The sequence below is a fragment of the Pholcus phalangioides genome, unplaced genomic scaffold, assembly GCF_987345545.1.
Source record: "Pholcus phalangioides strain wild (caught in Gottingen) unplaced genomic scaffold, Ppha-v1.0 ptg000004l_1, whole genome shotgun sequence".
Classification (NCBI taxonomy): Eukaryota; Metazoa; Arthropoda; class Arachnida; order Araneae; family Pholcidae; genus Pholcus; species Pholcus phalangioides.
The window spans coordinates 40231832-40252550 of record NW_028301597.1 but is presented as its reverse complement, the minus strand read 5'-3'; the positions used below and the strand labels follow the sequence as shown (position 1 = coordinate 40252550).

At 36.9% G+C, this 20719-nt stretch overlaps 1 protein-coding gene across 4 annotated transcripts in view; it reads left to right on the top strand.

Moving 5' to 3' along the window:
- The window catches only part of LOC149087580 (caspase-1-like), a 47329-nt gene that overhangs the window by 20687 nt on the left and 5923 nt on the right, over positions 1-20719 (top strand). For all 4 annotated transcript variants that reach the window (XM_089231506.1, XM_089231505.1, XM_089231508.1 and 1 more), the window contains 3 exons: positions 612-793; positions 936-1062; positions 13755-13995. In XM_089231506.1, coding sequence (XP_089087632.1) covers positions 612-793; positions 936-1062; positions 13755-13993 — 548 coding nt within the window. In that variant the 3' untranslated portion in view covers positions 13994-13995. The remainder of the gene's footprint in view (positions 1-611; positions 794-935; positions 1063-13754; positions 13996-20719) is intronic.

Sequence of the window (20719 nt, the reverse complement as noted above, 5' to 3'; positions counted from 1 at the left end):
CACCATGGTGCTCCCCATGGTCATCTTAATACATTGGCCTACAAAAGGCTTCAAGTGTATATGGGGGCCTGGTGGTGATGAGATTTGGTGCTGAAATTTTGATATATAAGCAAGTTTGTAAATTTGTAGATGCATTTATCCAACTATGTTGAGGCCCAGAATATCACTTTGTCTGAGTGTCAGTTCATGGTACTGTTAAGAGATGGCCCAGGTCCTACGCAAAGCACATAAAGAGTGCTCAATTTCAAAAGACAGAAAACTATTTTTCTAAACACTGTATGTAAACTTCAAAATGTAAATTGTAAATATGTACATTATACTGTCAGTACTTAATGCAACTTTATAATGTATTTGTGTTTGATCTCTTTTTAAGCAAGCATTTTTTCCACGGGCATTGTAGGGTTATTGAAAATAATTTCATAATTTACACGACTTTATTTTATTTTATACCAAAACCTTGTAAGGAACGCATCATTCCAGGTTTCAGTTATGTAAGTTAAATCCGGTGCACATTAGCTCAGATAATCGTGGTCTTATTGTACCAAATTTTTCTTGTTATGCTTATTTGATTTCATACTGGAATGAGTTACTGTTCTTTTGTGTTTTCAAAGTATCTAAAGACAGGGATTACCATACATTGAGTGATTGCTTTGTGTGCTGTATCTTGACTCATGGAGATGAGGGAGTTCTTTTCGGTGCTGATGGGAAATTTGCTACAGAAAAAGTATTTGAACCTTTTAGAGGGGATAGATGCCCTTCTTTGGCTGGCAAACCTAAGATATTTTTCATTCAGGTAATCTGTGTGTCCATGAATGAATCTTTTACTGTGATTTGTTCTCGTAAAGTTATTGAAAAAAAAAAAATTGCTTTTTAAATTTTTTAGAAGCAGAGAAACATTATCCATAGATAGGTAATAGACATCTTTCTTCCTACAGGCATGTCAAGGTGACAGATTAGATGCTGGAGTCAATGTTATGTTTGGGCGAGATAGAAGTGATAGTGCACCTGTGTCAAAAATTCCAACAAGAGCAGACTTTCTGGTTGTATACTCCACAGTTCCAGGTAAGAAACTAATTATAAGAACTTATTTTACTAGTTATAAAATGTTTGAGTACAGATATTTAAGGATACATAATATAGGTTTAGGTTAATAGCTGTTCAATCAAATGGGCATCGTGCTGGACTCCTATCACAAGGATCCAGGTTCACACTTCATTGGCGGCACAGTGGTGAAGTTGGTTTCCTGCAGCTTTCTAACTTTCAGATGCAAATTCAAGTTGATCTCCCACTTGAAAGAATCTGTCAGAGAGAACAATCAGACCTTCAACACGATACTTACATAACATGAAAATTTAATCATTTGCCATTTTCACTTCAAAATATGAAAGACAGATGGAAGCATCAGTATAACACAAAACAAGCATAAATCTGAGAATATAAATACCTTAAGGCCACACATATAGGCCCACACACACATGTTCGTAGTAGTTCTGGCAGTAACTTGTAATCCAGCAGGGTAGGGGTGGCAGCAGGATTATCTTTTGTGCTTTGGTTTGGTTAAGTAGTAGTTTGATAGTTTATTTCAAACAAACTGAACGTGTGCATTTGAATTTAAGCCTTGACATTCGTGATCTAACACAAAACTGTTGAGTGAAAACTAATGTGTAAATGATTTGCAGATGGGTTGCTTGGTAAATTGCGAAATTCAGTGAAATTTATTTTGAAACGCTTTCATCATCACTGAGTTATGTTACAAAACTTTGTAAATCATTATGTCTCACAAGTCCTCGAAATGAGCGCAGTAAAGTAACTAAAATTCGAGCCCCAAAAGTTTCAGTTTCCAGATTATCCAAGACATTGAAAATTTTTGATTTTCCTTCTTGAGATCTTCTTTCTCTTTTTTCTCCCCTCCAAGATCCAACTTGTTTATTTTTTCCACCCATTAATATTACGTAGTATTGTACAATAATTTTAATTTTCAATTTGAAAGGGACTAGGCATCTCCAACCTTATGATGGGTAACTAGTGTAATAAAATATTAGACCCCTATGAATGGACGTAGACCATTTTAACTTTGGGGGGGGGGGAGCACAGAGAGAGAGGAGCAAATTTGACCTTTTTAAAGGTCTTTTTGACTTTTCCTTTATGATGGTGGACATGGCATGCTCCCTTAATCACTTACATAAAATCATTGGAAAGACAGGTCAAAGTTATAATGTCTCAGCATCGTTCACCATCAATCCCGTCCCCCAACTCTTCTCAGTCACTTTCTTATAGTCCCACTGTTTCCACATTCTTCATTGTTTGAAACACATCATATGGCATTGAATAAGATATGGATTATAAGATATAGATTCCTCTGTGTCTCATTCTCCTCAGATTATCAAGACTCTACTGTAAACACACGAAGATAAAATACAGGATGTTTCAGTTTCATTTACACTTTTCAGAAGCAGTTATTAAACAATTATACTCAGTATGAATTTCTGGTGATTTGTACTAGAAATGAACAATCAAATTGAATCTTGAAAACTCTAGTTTCCTTCGTTTCTTTCCACAAATTTCTGCCTACATCATGATGTCATTGAAACATTAACATGGTTGTCAACTTGGCATGATTTTCAGGGTAATGTGTTGTTCCACACCTAATCATTGTTTTCACATTGCACAAATACTATTTAATTTACTTACAAGAAAAAATAAGTAAATAAAGAGGTATATATAGAAATTTTGTAACAATATAATAGTGTGTATAATGATCATATTTCATTTTTTTTATATATACAGTGGTCCCCACTTAGAACATTTTCCCTCTTAGTACAGCTTAATTTTGTGGTCCTAGCTCTTACTAATACGGGTGTCAAGATTTCCCTTCTCAAGTGTTTTCCCCCTTACATCAGTTTTTTTTTCATGACAGTTATTTGAAAAACATTTTTAGCCAGATCCACTGTACTTCATTTCTAACAGTATCATAAGGACATCTGCCACATACATCCTCAACTTTCGTAACTGAAATTAGTATGGTATCATAGTTTCTGGTAAATAAACCACTTTGTTGTATAAACCATACTTAGAAAAAAATGATCAGATAAAATATGTTTTCATAGAAACTTCATGGCTTTTTTATATGTTCAGAGATGCGGCTGTACTGTAATTTACCTGGATCCCAGGACCCAAGTTACTGGTGAAATCTGGGTCCTTTTCGAGTGAAAGTGGGTCGCTCAAAAAAAATTTAAGTATGGTCCCCCCCCCCCAATCATTCATTGGTGTCCCTGTGAATCAAATAAATAATTCATCTCTAAAAACCATGTTCAATCCAAAAGTTCATCGAAAAAAAGTTTAATTTACCAGCTTAAAACTAGGTTCTTTAATTGTTTACTAGTAGAGAAAGCTTGCTAAGAAACCCAGTATAATACTGAGAATTTACATATTATGGAATTTAACAAATGCAATAAATCTAAAACAAATATAATTGAGTTGGGAACATTTATATATTTACTAATAAATCAATATATAAATTCTCTTCTGAATGATTTTCCAAAAACCATTGCTCCTTAAATAATACATATCTTCTGATTAAATGTTTAATGCAAATGATTCTGATGCTTATCTTTTGATTCCCTATTCATATAAATCCTTGCGAGTCAATTTTCTGGCGAAATGATTTTTTCCCCCTCCCTGGTGGTCTACAACTCTGATCTACCATCATTTAACTGCCACATATTTTCACACCCGAATATGAAAGCTACTTCAGATTTGCGTTAGTGAAAGTGAACAGTGTGCTTGTGTGTGTGTCTCCGCCATTTGCAGTGTTTTGTGTTCAGTAGGCAGGGGTTGGAAACTCTGTGCTAGTTACACCACACTGCACCAAAATTAACATCCTGCACCATTTTGCTCCAATAGTGTATTTTCATATTTTACTTTGCCAAATAGACAATTTTGCCTCAGTGTGAACGAAATTTTTGATAGGATGCCAAAAAATTTTGTTACTATGTGCCTTGAAATGATTTTCTGACAGAGCGTGTTTTATTCCTCTATACTTCAGCACCACTTCCCCCTCGTCCCATGGTCACGCTATCTCGTGACCTTGAAAAGTAGAGATCTCTGTTGGAAAATAGTTTGACTACTGCAAAGTACAGTACTGTATTGGAAAAAAACATGTAAGCTAACCATGTGTGCTTTCATGCTTTCCATGCCCTACAAAGAATATTTTTTCCATTCCTTTACCCCAAAACAGGCTTTTATTATTTTTTAAAAGTACCACAAACATGTCAAACCACTAATCCATCTGGTCTCTCCTTGAAAAGTTATCGGAAATCCAGAAAAAATTTACGAAATTACGGGTATAAGGTTATGGATTTATTATTATTTTTGAATAAATTTTCAGATTTTCCCCGCAAGTTCTTGTGCTTGACTTTTTCTCTGAAAATTAGATTGGGATAACGACGGCCCCCTTATTCAAATTATCTGCCCCCATCTGGCTTTCCATTGTTAAACCCTGACAATATTTGTGATTGTGCAGCTGAAGATGGTTTATAATGGTCTTTCCACTTCAAAGTGCAAATGCGAGTCAGTTTCCATTTTCAAAAGAAAAGAAAGAAAAAAAAGTCGCCACTGTGCTAGCAGCAGAAATTACTATGGTCAATTGTCATTGTGTCAAATCCTGATGTCTTGTGAAAAATAATTTCATTCCGCTAGTAAAAAGAGCTAGTCCGCCAAATTACAAATTCTGATTTGGCAACTTTGCCAAATTATGAGTGTTAAATCAGCAGACCTATAACACAAATATACCCCCAGTTACATATCCATGTATCATGGTTTTGAAGATAGGTGGCACCAACTACTACTGTAGACAAAAGTATAAAAATATCAAAAATTAAGATTTTTCTATTGAATAAATTACTAATTTAAAAGGGAAAAAAATTGAAAACTCTCATTATAGAAAATTTTCAGCGTATTTCAACATTAAAACTGCTGCTGTTCTACACAACAAATAATGCTTTCAGCAAGCAAAAAGTGTGTCATCTTAAATAGACTGGTATGAAATCAATCGACCTGATGTTCATCAATAAAATTAAACTGCTTTAAAAAAAAATTGTGTTTTTACTTTTTTTATTTTTGTTATCAATACTGTTGCTTTAATTCATTGTTCTTTCTCCTACATTAATTTGTTGCTCTAATTTATACATCCTTGCTCTGAAACTTAAGTTTTTTCCGCTCCAAAAACTGCTCCAAATCCTATATTTTGCTGCTCCAAAAAGACTTCATTCCTTTGTACCCCTGAGTACGTTGTGCCTGGATTTTCACAAAGGCGAAATCCGGAGGGAGGCCATGGGGGCCCATACCCCCCCCCCCCCAAGATCAGACATTGGAAATATTTTCAAATATATTTGTAGAAAATTCAAATATTAAAAAAAAATTCATTCTTATACTATCTGTTAATTCAAAATTCCTTTTGAGTGATAGTGACCCAAAATTTCTGTGGAAGAAATCCTTGGGCCCCTCCAAATGCAGATTCTGCATTTACACCCCTTATTTTCACAATGTGAAACAGTGACGACCACATAGCGGTTAGGTGACAAAACTAGATATTCAAGGTGAAGTTCTTACAAATTTGGTTTCTTCCCCCCCCCCCCCCCCCCCCCCAATGATCTCAGAAATTTTTTTACAATTTGAACAGGCATTCCACGATTTTTCAGAAGATGTACATTCCCAGTCTTGAATTAACAAAATGAATTTATGCCGTATAGATGCTGTCTTTGAATGCCAGTAGATAGTCACGTGAAAGTACTGCAATTTCTGGTATGCAATCCGCTGGGAGTAAAAAAACTCTGAAATTGGAAAATTCTGTACTTTGCCCCTCATTCAGGGATTCAACTAGCTCTTGTTGTCTTATTTTTCTTCAACCCGCAGGTTTTTTCAACACAATACAGTACAGTAAAATGCTTCATTTGTACGTGAAGGTAGTAAAACTAATTTTCAAGGTTCACGCGATCATGATGGATTGTAGAAAAATGGAAAAGAAAAAAGTTGGGTTTTTAATCTGTAGTATTTTTTTTCTTGGTGTGAAAATTATGAAATGTAATTCATAGTCAAACACATTGACTGGGCGCAGGGAATCCCGTAATATAAGTTTAATTGTATAGAGAGATAGACAGATACAACCGTTTAGCATGGCCGCGTAAACAAGACTGATAGTTGCCACTCATATCAAAAGTAAATTGTACAAGATAAACAAAACAGAGGAGTTGCCATTCTGTAAACCAGCAGAATATAAAACTTCAACACTCCCACCAATTCTATGGTTTACAGGTAACATATATATATAAAACAAACATTGTCAAAAATATATATATATAATCATGAAATTTTCACATTGAGCATATTTCGCAATTTTTCAAACCTCTCTTTTGGAAGGCGTTTGGTGAAAATATCGGCTATTTGATCAACTGATTTAACATATTCCACACAGATGGATTTATCCTCACATTTTTCTCTTATGAAATGGTACCTAACATCTATGTGTTTGGTTCGCTTATAAAATACCGGGTTTTTGATGAGTTTTATGGCACTTTGGTTATCAATGCACAAGGGTAATAATTTCACCAAAATCCTTGAGAAGTTGAGTTAACCACAGAGTTTCTTTCACAGCTGTCGAAGCAGAGATGTATTCCGCTTCTGTAGTTGATGTAGACACAAATGACTGTTTTTGGGTAGCCCATGTCACAGCTCCATCGCTAATCATGAACACATATCCTGATGTAGATTTTCGAGTGTCCACATCATTCGCAAAGTCAGCGTCGGAATAACCAACCAAGGTTGATTCATCACAGCTCTGTTGCGTATACTCGATTCCGTACGATGATGTACCTTTCAGGTATCTAAAGATTCTTTTGACGGCATTCCAATGACACAATCCAGGGTTTTCTTGGTACCTGCTCACGATATTAACGGCAAACATTATGTCGGGACGAGTAGTGATAGCTAGTAGTGATATGGGGTAGAATTTGGAGCTTGACTTGTTGGTGTTCTGTTCAGAATATATACTGCAGTATTCACTGCTTCTGCCCACAAGTATTTAGGTAGCTGTTTTGCGTACAGCATTGATCTGGCACTTTCAACAATTGTTCTCATGTCTCTTTCTGCACGACCGTTTTGTTCGGGTGTGTATGGTGCCGTTGTTTCCATCAAGATGCCTTTACGACCAAGGAAATTGTTGAACTCGTTATTGATAAATTCAGTTCCATTGTCAGTTCTGACTGCATTGACAACATGTTGAAATTTGTTTTCACAGAGATGAACAAATTTTCTGAACTGTTCAAACGCATCACTTTTGTGTTTTATGAAAGCAACTGAACGATAGCCTGTGAAATCATCCTTAAAAAGAATGAAATAATTTGATCCTCCCACCGATTGAACAGACATCGGTCCACAAAGATCACAATGAATTAGTTCACCTGGGATAGTCGATTTATGTTCCCTTCTTGTGAAAGATAGCTTATGTTGCTTTCCATACTGACAAGCCTCACAAAAGAATTTTTCGGCATCAGAAAAATTAATATTTTCTTTCAAAATATTTCGTTCACATAGCTCTTTAAGAGCCTTCATATTTATGTGACCAGTTCTTTCATGCCATAATTGCAAGTCGTTGTTACTTGTAATATTTACCTCATCACTAAATATGACTTTGAAAAGCATTTTATACAAATTATTTGCAGTACGAATACCTTCAGCAATTAATCTATTGTCATTATAAATTTTCACATAGTGATTTTTTTTAATTATCTTCATGTTCCTGGCAGCCAGTACACCTTCCGACAGTAAATTTCTTTTTAGACCAGGGACATATAATACTTCATGGATCTCCCCATTATTCCATGTACCATTCACGAATTTCTTAATCAAAACCTTACCTTTACCAAGAACGGGTAATTCAGTGTTGTTGCCGAGCTTAATTTGACCATCTGCCTCTTGATAATCACAAAGACACTTTTTAATACACGTCATGTGAGCAGATGCGCCACTGTCAAGAATCCATTCATTTTCACCTGATTGAAGAGCACTGGAGATACTTTCAGCACTGAGCAAATCATGACTCACGTCGGTAAAATTGGACGCACCATCATTTTCGGACGAACGACGACTGAAGTCGTGCTTTCGTTGTTTACATTCGGAGGCATAGTGTCCTTTTCTTCGGCAAGAATAACAGATCACTTTCGACTTGTCGAGACGCTTTTCGGATTTTTCATGACTGTGAAAGGTCTTGTTTTTCGACGAATAGTACTTCTTCGGCTTAGAAACTGAGACACACGCAGTTTCACTCTGTTCGTTGCGCGAAATCGAAAGCTCTTCATCGATGAGACGTGCCGTTAGATTGGCGACCATTTGCTTTCTTGAATCCATAGACAACCAGGTTTGAGGAAAGTTCATGTATTTTGTCGGCAAAGTACTTAGAATTTTCGTTGTGATTGTAACATCACTCACCTCTTCACCGGCATCCGTGATTTGACGAGCGAGGTTTTCAACTTTCGCTATATACTCCACAGCTGACTCGCTGCTTTCCATTTTCAGCTGATGAAATCTGTCCAGCAATAACATTTTGTTGCAATAACGGACTTTTGCTGATAAATCGAGTCTAGTTTGTCAATCATTTCTCTTGAGGAACGACAGTTCTGCACCAAGGATATCTGGGTCATCTCCATCGCCGAGGAGATAACAAACATCGCTGTTGCGTCAGCTTTCTCCCATCGTGCGAGGGCAGGACCTACATTCGGTTTTGCATTCTCGCCTACAACCACGTCGTAGACTCCTTTAGCTTTCAACGCACAGTTCACCAAGAACTTCCATTGGGAATAATTCGAGCCGTCGAATTTGTTGATTGACGAAATCTCAACTGCAGCCATCGTGGTAGTCGAAACGTAAACTAACGGATTCGGAAACTAGAACTTGTTCACAAAGAACATGAATCCCTCCAAACTTACAATTAACTTGTCAACAGGGGCTGGGGACATAACCTGTGAAAATTATGAAACTAATTCATAGTCAAACACATTGACTGGGCGCAGGGAATCCCGTAATATAAGTTTAATTGTATAGAGAGATAGACAGATACAACCGTTTAGCATGGCCGCGTAAACAAGACTGATAGTTGCCACTCATATCAAAAGTAAATTGTACAAGATAAACAAAACAGAGGAGTTGCCATTCTGTAAACCAGCAGAATATAAAACTTCAACACTCCCACCAATTCTATGGTTTACAGGTAACATATATATATAAAACAAACATTGTCAAAAATATATATATATAATCATGAAATTTTCACATTGAGCATATTTCGCAATTTTTCAAACCTCTCTTTTGGAAGGCGTTTGGTGAAAATATCGGCTATTTGATCAACTGATTTAACATATTCCACACAGATGGATTTATCCTCACATTTTTCTCTTATGAAATGGTACCTAACATCTATGTGTTTGGTTCGCTTATAAAATACCGGGTTTTTGATGAGTTTTATGGCACTTTGGTTATCAATGCACAAGGGTAATAATTTCACCAAAATCCTTGAGAAGTTGAGTTAACCACAGAGTTTCTTTCACAGCTGTCGAAGCAGAGATGTATTCCGCTTCTGTAGTTGATGTAGACACAAATGACTGTTTTTGGGTAGCCCATGTCACAGCTCCATCGCTAATCATGAACACATATCCTGATGTAGATTTTCGAGTGTCCACATCATTCGCAAAGTCAGCGTCGGAATAACCAACCAAGGTTGATTCATCACAGCTCTGTTGCGTATACTCGATTCCGTACGATGATGTACCTTTCAGGTATCTAAAGATTCTTTTGACGGCATTCCAATGACACAATCCAGGGTTTTCTTGGTACCTGCTCACGATATTAACGGCAAACATTATGTCGGGACGAGTAGTGATAGCTAGAAACATTAATGTCCCAACTGCTTCACGGTAAGGTACTGAACCTTTTTCAAGTGGTGTTGAGTCTGCAGAGATTATAGCATTGGGATCCGCAGGAACACTGACAGGATTTGCATTCTCAAGAGAGAATCGTTTCAGCATTCTATGAATATAACTTTTCGAATGGATGAAGATGGAATTTTTCTTCTCAATGAACTCTATACCAACGAAAAGTCCCTTTTCACACACCACAGCTTCAAAAGTGTTCTTCAGATTATTGACGATTTCGATGAGGATGTCTTCATTTTCACAAAATTGTAAACCGTCATCTACGTAAAGGGCTAGTAACACAGTCTTTAATTTGAATGTCCCAAAATAAACTGAAGAATCTGCAACCGATTGTACGAAACCATAATTTTTTAGAAAGTCTGAGAATTTCTTGTTCCAACATCTTGAAGCTTGTTTCAGACCGTACAAAGATTTCTTTAGTTTGCACACCTTGTTGTCATCGCTTGTTAATCCCGGAGGTGACTCAATATATATTTCTTCCTCTATTTCACCATGGAGAAAAGCGGTTTTTATGTCAAATTGCATTATCTTCAGATTGCGTTGGACAGCAATAGCAAACAGAACCCTTATCGTGTTGTATCTTGAAGTTGGTGTATAGGTTTCTGAGTAATCAATTCCTTCAATCTGCGAAAAGCCTTTTGCACACAGCCTTGCTTTAAACTTCTTAATTTTTCCATCTGGGAAATATTTTATTTTGAATACCCATTTTGAACCTACGGTCCTTTTGCCATCTGGTAGATTGACAAAGTCAAAAACTTCATTCTTCTCAAGAGCATTGATTTCTTCTTTAATCGCTTTCTTCCATTCCTGTGACTGAGGAGAACACATCGCCTCTTCGTATGAAATAGGTGTTTGGATTTCCGTCATATTCGCTTCGAAGTAAGAAGGAGACTTTATTGCAGATCGATCTCGAAGATTGTACCTATGGGTTTTTCTTCCAGGATCAGGATTCTTAGATTCGCGATCAGATATATCATCTTGCATATCTTCATCACAGTTCGAGCTTATATCATTGTTTTCATCTGGAATGACATGTACCTTGGATGTTGAGGGAAGCATCTTCACATCATGGACTTCATCGAACTTGACATTTCTCGACACTTTCACAGTTCTTTTATTCGGATCGAATAATCGATAGTTGTTCGAGTCTCTATCATATCCCACGAAAATCATCTTCTTACTTTTGGGTTCCAGTTTTTTTCTTTGAGAGTCCGGAACGTGCATGAACGCTTCGCTTCCAAAAATCTTGAGATGATTCAGGCAATTTTTCTTTCCAGTCCAAAGGTTTGAGGAAAGTTCATGTATTTTGTCGGCAAAGTACTTAGAATTTTCGTTGTGATTGTAACATCACTCACCTCTTCACCGGCATCCGTGATTTGACGAGCGAGGTTTTCAACTTTCGCTATATACTCCACAGCTGACTCGCTGCTTTCCATTTTCAGCTGATGAAATCTGTCCAGCAATAACATTTTGTTGAAGGCGGACTTTTGCTGATAAATCGAGTCTAGTTTGTCAATCATTTCTCTTGAGGAACGACAGTTCTGCACCAAGGATATCTGGGTCATCTCCATCGCCGAGGAGATAACAAACATCGCTGTTGCGTCAGCTTTCTCCCATCGTGCGAGGGCAGGACCTACATTCGGTTTTGCATTCTCGCCTACAACCACGTCGTAGACTCCTTTAGCTTTCAACGCACAGTTCACCAAGAACTTCCATTGGGAATAATTCGAGCCGTCGAATTTGTTGATTGACGAAATCTCAACTGCAGCCATCGTGGTAGTCGAAACGTAAACTAACGGATTCGGAAACTAGAACTTGTTCACAAAGAACATGAATCCCTCCAAACTTACAATTAACTTGTCAACAGGGGCTGGGGACATAACCTGTGAAAATTATGAAACTAATTCATAGTCAAACACATTGACTGGGCGCAGGGAATCCCGTAATATAAGTTTAATTGTATAGAGAGATAGACAGATACAACCGTACAGCATGGCCGCGTAAACAAGACTGATAGTTGCCACTGACCACATGAAACAAATTTTTATGTGCCCTTTTCCGAAATTTCAGATATTTGATGCACTATAGCGCATCAGCAGCACCTCTGCATGCTGCACCTTAGTGTTTTCATTATGTGACTGAAGATACCATTAACAGAGTTGCCAACTGCTACAGATGGCTGCAATGAACTATGGAGCTATGGGAGACACTCTCAATACTACAGAAATCAGTTTGAAAAATCTGGTCTTTGAGTTTTTTGTGGTGTTTTACTTATTTATTTTTATAAAATTGTATCGACCTTTACCGTAATGATGAATTTGTATACACATGTGAGAGAGTTTGAAACAAGACAAACTCAGAGCCAACCTGTTTTGTCTGTGCATGGAAGGCAATCTGTAAAGCTGCATCTAAATCTGCAGCTCTACCAACATCTTCTATAGCAGAAAGCTGCCAGTCCAAGCTTGTGATGTCACTGAAGTCATCCATTTCACCTATAATCATTGCATATACTCCAAAAAAGGTTGTCGGCCTGCTTTATCCAATTGCTGCAGGTGAAATTGACGATTTAAGTAGCGTCAAAGCTTCGCATGAAGGCTTTCTGTTATAGAAGGTGTTGGCTCTGTTCAATGCCCAAACGCTCAAAAACCAGTTTTTCATCAAAATTTCTCCATGCTGTGGGATAAAAACAGGTTTTTGAATGGTTCAGTGTGGTGGTCCAAATACCGCTTCATTTGCATAGTATATGGTTGAGCTTGCAGAACATGTGTCGTAAAGAATGTTTCGTCGTAGGTGCCATAGGAGCTCTGATACAAAGACAATGGAGATGAGGGTGTCTGGGGTTGTGTGCTAGACGTCTATATATATATGGCCAACAAGGGTATATGCAGGTCGGGATTGCATTGAATATTCATGAATTATTAAGGAACTCTAACTTCGGAACGTTGTTCGGGTGGGGGGGGGGGAGGGCTCATGTGGCTTGATCCCTCTAGGTTCCAGTGCCACTCAGGTACTGTATTTAATGAACTTTGAATTAAAATTTAAAAAAATTACATTTTGAATGATTACTTTTTATTCTACTATGATTATGTTGTCCTGGGGGGAGGGGGGTGCCCCCATGGCAAAGTTGAACATTCATCAATTACTGATGAGCTTTAAGCCAATGTGGCATGTCTGTATTAATATTTTGTTAAAATAACCTATAGATGTTCTCAACTATTATTTTCTCAAGCAGAACCAGCTCTGTTTTTTTTTTTTAATTTCTCTATCCACATAACATTTGTTTGAAATATAGCACATAATTTTTTAGGTTTCCCATTTTAATGGGATTTATGCTGGTTTTAAGATAAAAAAAATACTGAGACATTACAGAGCTGGCCCAAAAGAGAAATGACGCAACCATTGGTAGAAAAATACAGATGACGTGTGTGTGTGTGTGTGTGTAAACAAAGGAGCTTAGATGTCTTTCATCTGTAAGGCATCTCATTCTTAGACTCTCTCATTCCTTTTTTTTGTTTGTGAAAGAAGACAGGCAGACAATTTTGTTCATTGAGATGGATTCACCAGCGAGTGGCTGTCAAAAGCAATAAACAACAGAATGGGCACAATTAGATTCAATTACCAAGGAATTCTTGAGTTTGTCATATTTTGAAACATGGCGGAATCTTTCATTTGATAAAAGTATAATGCAGTAAAAAATATTTTCTGTTTTCCAAAATTACTATGGTAAAATATTTTTTTAAAGAATAAAATCTGATTTGCACATTTTTTTAGGCTACTATTCATGGCGAAATACATCAGAGGGCTCCTGGTTTATACAAGCCTTGTGTGAAGTGCTGAAAAGAAATGCAAAAACAGAGGATTTGCTTAGCATGATGACACAAGTCAACCACAAAGTTGCTTTCTGTTTTGAAAGTAACTGTCCTACTGATTCTAGTATGCACATGATGAAACAAGTTCCATGTGTAACATCTACCCTGACTAGAAAAGTATATTTCCATGCAAAGTATTGAAGGTATGTATTGAGAATGCTGTGAAACCTATACTGTCTATAACAGTAAGCCTACCTATAACAATATTTTCTTTGATCCCAGCAGAATTTCTGTTTAATAGGAAATAGCGCATATATGTTTCCCTGTCTCCAATTTCATTGAAGTTGTTTATAGTAGTATGATATTTGAGCATGAAATGTAGTATTCTCAAATAATTATTGAGTGTGATATTGAAGTGATGAACAAAAAATTTGTTCAAACATAATCAACTAAAACTATTGGATATGTTTTTTTTTAATTTAACATAAAAATTGTGCAGCATTCAAAATACACTCATGTCCATAAATTAAGGATAATTCAGAATCACACGGAAATCGAAATCTAAAGTAAAAATTTCACCTGTAGAATTATCGCACACATCTGCAAGAATGATATGCAAATTTCAGGAAGCCACCAGATGATGCAGATAGTATGTCACAATGACGAGAGTGTAAGAGGATGGTATATAAGGAATGGTGGCAACGAAGTAAAATTGTTCACAAGAGTTCTGTAAGGCGCTCAGTGCCATAAGCAAATAGTTATGACACAGAGGACGCATGTGGATGATTTTTTACGTGGTAGAATTATCGGCCGCCTGGAATGTGGGCGTACTCAGATGGAAGTATCCGAGGAACTTGGAATTGCCTAAAGTGTCATCTCTAGGCTTTGGAAACGATTCCAAGATAACGGAAATTGTCAGTAGACATTACAGTACAGGTCGCCCCCGAGTTACAACGCCGAATGAAGACCGGTATTTGGCAGTAACTGCCAAAAGAAGCAGACGGAGCACAGCATCCGACCTGTCTCGTCAGCTATCTGCAGCCACAGGTACCACAGTTTCAAGGCAAACCGTGTACAGACGTTTGGGAGATATTGGTCTATATGCTCGCAGGCCTGTCAGATGTGTTCCGCTGACGGCAACTCACTGTCGGCAGCGATTAGCCTGGAGTAGAGAACATGCAATGTGGACATCGTTACAGTGGGCTTGTGTGATGTTTTCTGACGAGTCCAGGTTTAGCTTGCAGTCTGATTCACGTCAGATTTTCATATGGAGAACGCCAGGTACTCGTTACCACCAAGACAACATCATTGAACAGCACTGTTACGGTGGTGCAGCATTGCTTGTTTGGGGTGGAATTATACTGGGTTCCAGAACAGATCTGCATGTTCAAACCGGAACCATGAAAGCCCAAATTTATCGGGACACCATTCTGGAACAACATGTACATTTGTTTAGGGGTGCCATGGGTGCAAAATTTGTGTTTATGGATGACAACACCCGTCCTCACAGAGCAAACATCGTAAACGAATGCCTTGAATCTGAGGATGTAACCTGTATGGAATGGCCAGCATTCTCACCTGACTTGAATCTGATAGAGCATGTGTGGGACATGCTTGGCCGACGTGTTGCAGCCCGTCAACCACCTCCTACATGTGTACCGGAACTTCTGAGAGCATTGCTTGCTGAGTGGAGTGATCTTCCCCAAAATCAGATCGATAATTTGATACTCAGCATGCCTAGGCGTTGTACGGACTGTATTTCATCGCATGGGAGACATACAATGTATTAACCATCATACCAACCATGTAATAGTAAGTTTTTGTAAAGGAGATATTTTTTACAATTGCTCCAGGGAGCAAAAATCGTAGTTTTTATGAATGGTATCATACATACACCATCGTTTTTGTTCTTTATATTTTGTTTAATAAATGGGCTTTATGAATAAGTAACGTTTGTTTTGTTTCTGAATCTTTATTTGCCGGAGCTGGCATTATCCTCAATTTATGGACATGAGTGTAAATGACAGAACCATACCATATATACTTGTGTATAAACCAATTTTGTTTTGTTGAGAAAATCTTTCATATGTTGAGAGAGTCAGCTTCTACAAAGGTCAGTTTTGAGAAAAAAATTCAGCCTGAGTTTTATCACCCGTTTTATTAGAGAAGTGAAAAAATTCTGGTCCACAAAGCAGTTTCAACTTGGCCGTAAAAATAAAGCCATGTTTCAGCATCATGGGGGGGGGGGGCTCTATCCTAACGATACATTGAGATACCTACAAATTAGACACAAAATATGGTAATTGCTATGGGAGGTCATCTAAGGCTTCTCATACACCAAGTGGCCTAAACACAGTGTCCAGGTGAGCCCTTGCATTAAGGTAGTCCTATGTCAAGGGGGTTTCCAAAAAAGTTATCAATGTACACAGCACAATAATTGTAACAGTTTGGCTACCATTCATGGGTTACATCTCCTATATCCAGCCAGCAGACTGAACATTTTATACAATCATGCTTTTTTGCCCATGTTGTAGCCATTGATACAATACAAAAGTTTTAATGCTGTCTCGTAAAGTGTAGTGGAGACTGAGTAAATGGGAGTAGGAAAAATATTTGGAAGGTTTTTGATCATTTTCCAGTAAAAAAAAAACAGTGTTTATATCTTAGAAATATATATATATTTTCTCACAACGGTGTCCTAAGTTTTTAGGATCTTCTTATACACTGGTTTTTAGTTTTCTATTGTTTTTGTGGTCTTCCAATTGGGGGGGGGGGGTTCCCGCTTATAAATGAATGGACTTATACATGAGTATATACAGTAAGTGAAGGACTTGGCCAGAGTTGACTCAGAAAGCTACAAAACTTTCAAAGCATCTTAACAAAAGGATTGGAAAGAAATTAAAGAGTTAAAAAAAATCTTATATTTAACCATTAGAAAAAAGATGTTTCTTTATGTCCATTGTATGGTGTGCGAGTGCACGCACGCACACACACCTACACCTTTTTCTTCTATTCAATGCTTATCAGAAGAGACACTGCAAGATGTAGATATTGATTTGTATGTGCCTATTTATGCTTTGAAGTGATTATTTTATAGTAAATCGGGGGTTCTCAAACTTTTTCCACCTGTGGCATCCCTTTCCTCTATTCAATGCTTATCCGCCGGCTCCCCAGAGCTGTTCAACAAAGAATATTTTCAAAAACCTTTGTCAGGGTTACTGCTCTGTGATACCCCTGACAAAAATTGGAGGTGCACAGTTTGAGAACCCCTGTACTAAACTATTTTGGGGAGCCGTAGATGAAACATGAAGGAGCCGCAGTAGATTTTATTTGGTGTATATTGCCACCTCTCATAAAAAGTTAACCTTTTTTTTTCTTCCAAAATTACTTTTTATGCACAAGATATTTCACATAAAGTGTCCAAAGTAAGAAATGGAAAAATTTCTGTGCTCCTCTTTCATTTCATAATTCAACTAAAATATGAAATATCAGCAAAGAGATCAGAATTAGCTTAAAGTTATAACATTTTAACATTAAAGTTGCCTACTGGCTTCTCACAGGTTTAGATAACAGTAAATAAAAATTAAAATTGAAATGGGATATAAGGGAAAGTTTTTATACATCCTCCAATCAAAAAAAAAAAAAAAAACAGTTGTAAGATTTGCGCCTCTGTCTATTTTTCCAAAAGAAATTCACCCCGTAACAATTAACTGAAATTTTGCTGAGATATCCGTGATTAAATTCTTCATTTTTGTCACTTTTGATGTCTCTCAAAAGTCCTGAAATATAATTGAATCTCAAAAAAATTCAGTTTATCAGAATTTCAATCACTGAAATATTGCAGGGTTCCTACAACCTGGAAAGTCACAGAAAAACATTGTGGTCGAAAAGAGTCAGAGGTCAGATATGAAAGTTCTTGAAAGTCAGGAAAATTTCTAACCACTGGAATATTTCAATTTCTTCAAGAGATTGCAAAAACTTTGGCCCATATATTATTTTTCTTTTTCAGCCATTCTCACGAAATTGGACAAAAAAAAAATGGAAAAAAGTATTAAAAAAAGTTAACTAAAAAGTCCAAAAACATTCCTAGGGACATTTCTTTACCACTAGTAAATGGAATATAGTCAGCAATGAAGTTTGTTAAAAATTGATGGCAAATTTTTTTTTTTTTAATTTTACCATGTTAAGAGATAGGTAAATCCAATGAGGATTTTTGCTTGTTTCAGCGCTTAACTTGATATTTATGCTTGACAATAGCAACATCCAGATCCAGGCTTAGGAATTCCGTGGCCCCTCCAAAAAGATTTTATGCATTCGCTCCCGAATCAAATACTGGGATTCCCAAAAATAAAGAAAATATTCTAAAACACGTTAGAACTGTATTTGAAAATGTAAATTAATTTAAAATTACTACAGTATATTCCGCACAATGCTCTCACTTAGAAAGTTTTCTTGTTTAGTACAACTTATTTTCATAATCTTAACTTTTACTAACACTTATCGAAATTTCCCATTTAAAGCGTTTTCCCGTCTACAACGTTTTTCATGATGAGTTTTTGGAAAACCTTATAAGTAGGACTTGTTGTATGTGAGCTCTTCAATGTTATTACTTGTTTAAAACCAAGAATTTTTGTTTAATCCAAGGTTGCAATCTTAATATTTGAATATTCAAATTCAAAATTCAAAAAGATGCCCTGGTATAGGATGCCGAATATTAACCACACTAACTGCAATCAGCCGAAACCTCAGATATAATTTATTTACTAGTAGGCAAACACACAGAGAACTGATAAGACTATTGGTAGTAGATTTCATTTACCAGTAGTCTTAAAGCTTATTTTAAAATAAAAAATTACCAACCTTGGCAAACCAAGCAACGTAGCCTGCATCCTAAATTTTTGGACCTTTGTGCTCTTAAATGTTTTTATGCACAAACTCTTTGTTCATGAAACAAAATATCTCTAATGTGGGTACTATACTTAATGAGTAATTAGATTGAAGAGAAAAAAGCAGAGGGAGAAATCTTACCTTTTTTTCGGAAGTTCACTAGTAAAACTTGTCAAAATTTAGAATTTATACATTGCATATCCATCTTCCAAAATTTATTAGAATGATTCAGATGGTGGTGTTTAAAAATTTCGAAGAAGTTCTCAAGCCTCCCTAGGAAAACATGACAGCTCAGAGGCCAGGAAGGCATGAAATTATCACTCCGAAGGGCAGTGGAAGTTACCTTGCTCCATCCGGGGCAGTCATCATCTAGAGATGTCCATGCTACAGGCATAAAAATATCTATGACATGAATGTCGCTCTCCACTTGTTAATACAAGATATACAGAAGACTGGATGTTGTGAAGATATTTATTATTTGAGATGTTAATTTCTTTTTTTTTTTTTTTAAGGAAGGAAAAAACTCATCTCTGCCTCTACCGGGAGTCGAACCCGACAGAGCACTCGTCCGGCAATCAAGGGACCAGGGTTCAACTTCCGGTAGAGGCAGAGATGAGTTTTTCCCTTCCTTAAAAAAAAAAAAAAAATTAACATCTCAAATAATAAATATCTTCACAACATCCAGTCTTCTGTATATCTTGTATAAAAATATCTACTACTTCACCAAACACCAACTCTGGCCACATCGCTATATTGCAATTTACTGCCATTAGTGAGATGGGTTGGAAGGGAAGGCGCTGTCTATCGGTGGTCGCCTCGAGTTCGTTAGGGAAAATATCTTATCTATATCCTCCCTTGGGTTCGAACCCGGGACCCTGACAACAACCTTCACGATGGTAGATGAGCATCTTACCACCATGCCACTCGGGTACTACTACAGGCTACTATCAATAGTGGAAGCACTGCCAGATACCTTGTGCTCACTATTGGTACCTCCAGATCAGATGGTAACTCAAATGAGAGGGGAGGTCTTCAAAGGGAAAAAATTACTAGATTTCTTTTGTGGTGTCCCTTTTCGTTTGATGCCCTAAGTATGGTTTTTTTTTTTCTTGGTTATTGTTTAATGGCAGAAAGGCAAGACTTTTTTTTTTCAGGGGTAAAGAATGTGACCACCTGCATACACTCTTTTCCTTTTTGAAATAAGCTAATGCTATAGCTGATAACACTAAATGGTATTATAGGGACTTCAAACTGAAAACCTCCTTTCACAATTAATAATAATTTAAATGGGGAAAAAATTAAATTTTAATCACAAAAATTTCCTGCTGAGAAGAAATTAAAACATCTGCTGAGAAAGAAAAGGGTTTCTTTTACTAGAATTGCTGTCCCTGAAATTTTGTGGCCCGGTGTGTGACCGCACCTTTTGTACCCCTTCCCCTAAGTCTGGCCCTGGCAACATCTTCCATATATTTTGGTAGCTCATTTTCATCTTGGATAAACACTGATACTCTGTGCAATTATTTTGTCAATTACATTTTTATTTATGTTTCTTGCTCTTTTTTTTCCATCAGTTTTATGGGCACAACCGATTTTTAATTTTTTTCTGCGTTAGTAAAGCATGAGATTTGCCAGGAAAGGGCTGTCCGTGCTGTTGCCTATGCACCCTGTATATATATATATATAATTTTGACAAAAATTAATTAAATCTGCAACATAATGTAAATTTTTCTAATATACAAAGCGTTCTGTTAAAGGATCAAAAACTTAGAGGGTTGTTTGTAGGCATCCAATAGGTAAGAGGAACAAAAATTGCAGTGGAACATGGTGTCACAAACCACGTTGAGAGGGTGAAAATCGCAAAAAATTCATGCAGTCTTTGAGTTCAGAGGAGATGAAAGGTGGATACCAGACGATTGTTGAATGCGTTCGCGGGTTAGCTCACCATATCTGACGTAAGCGGCATATGGTTCATGCATGATGGTGCCCCTGCACATTTTTCTCGCGAGGTGCATGTTCACTACAGTGTTACATACCCAAGGA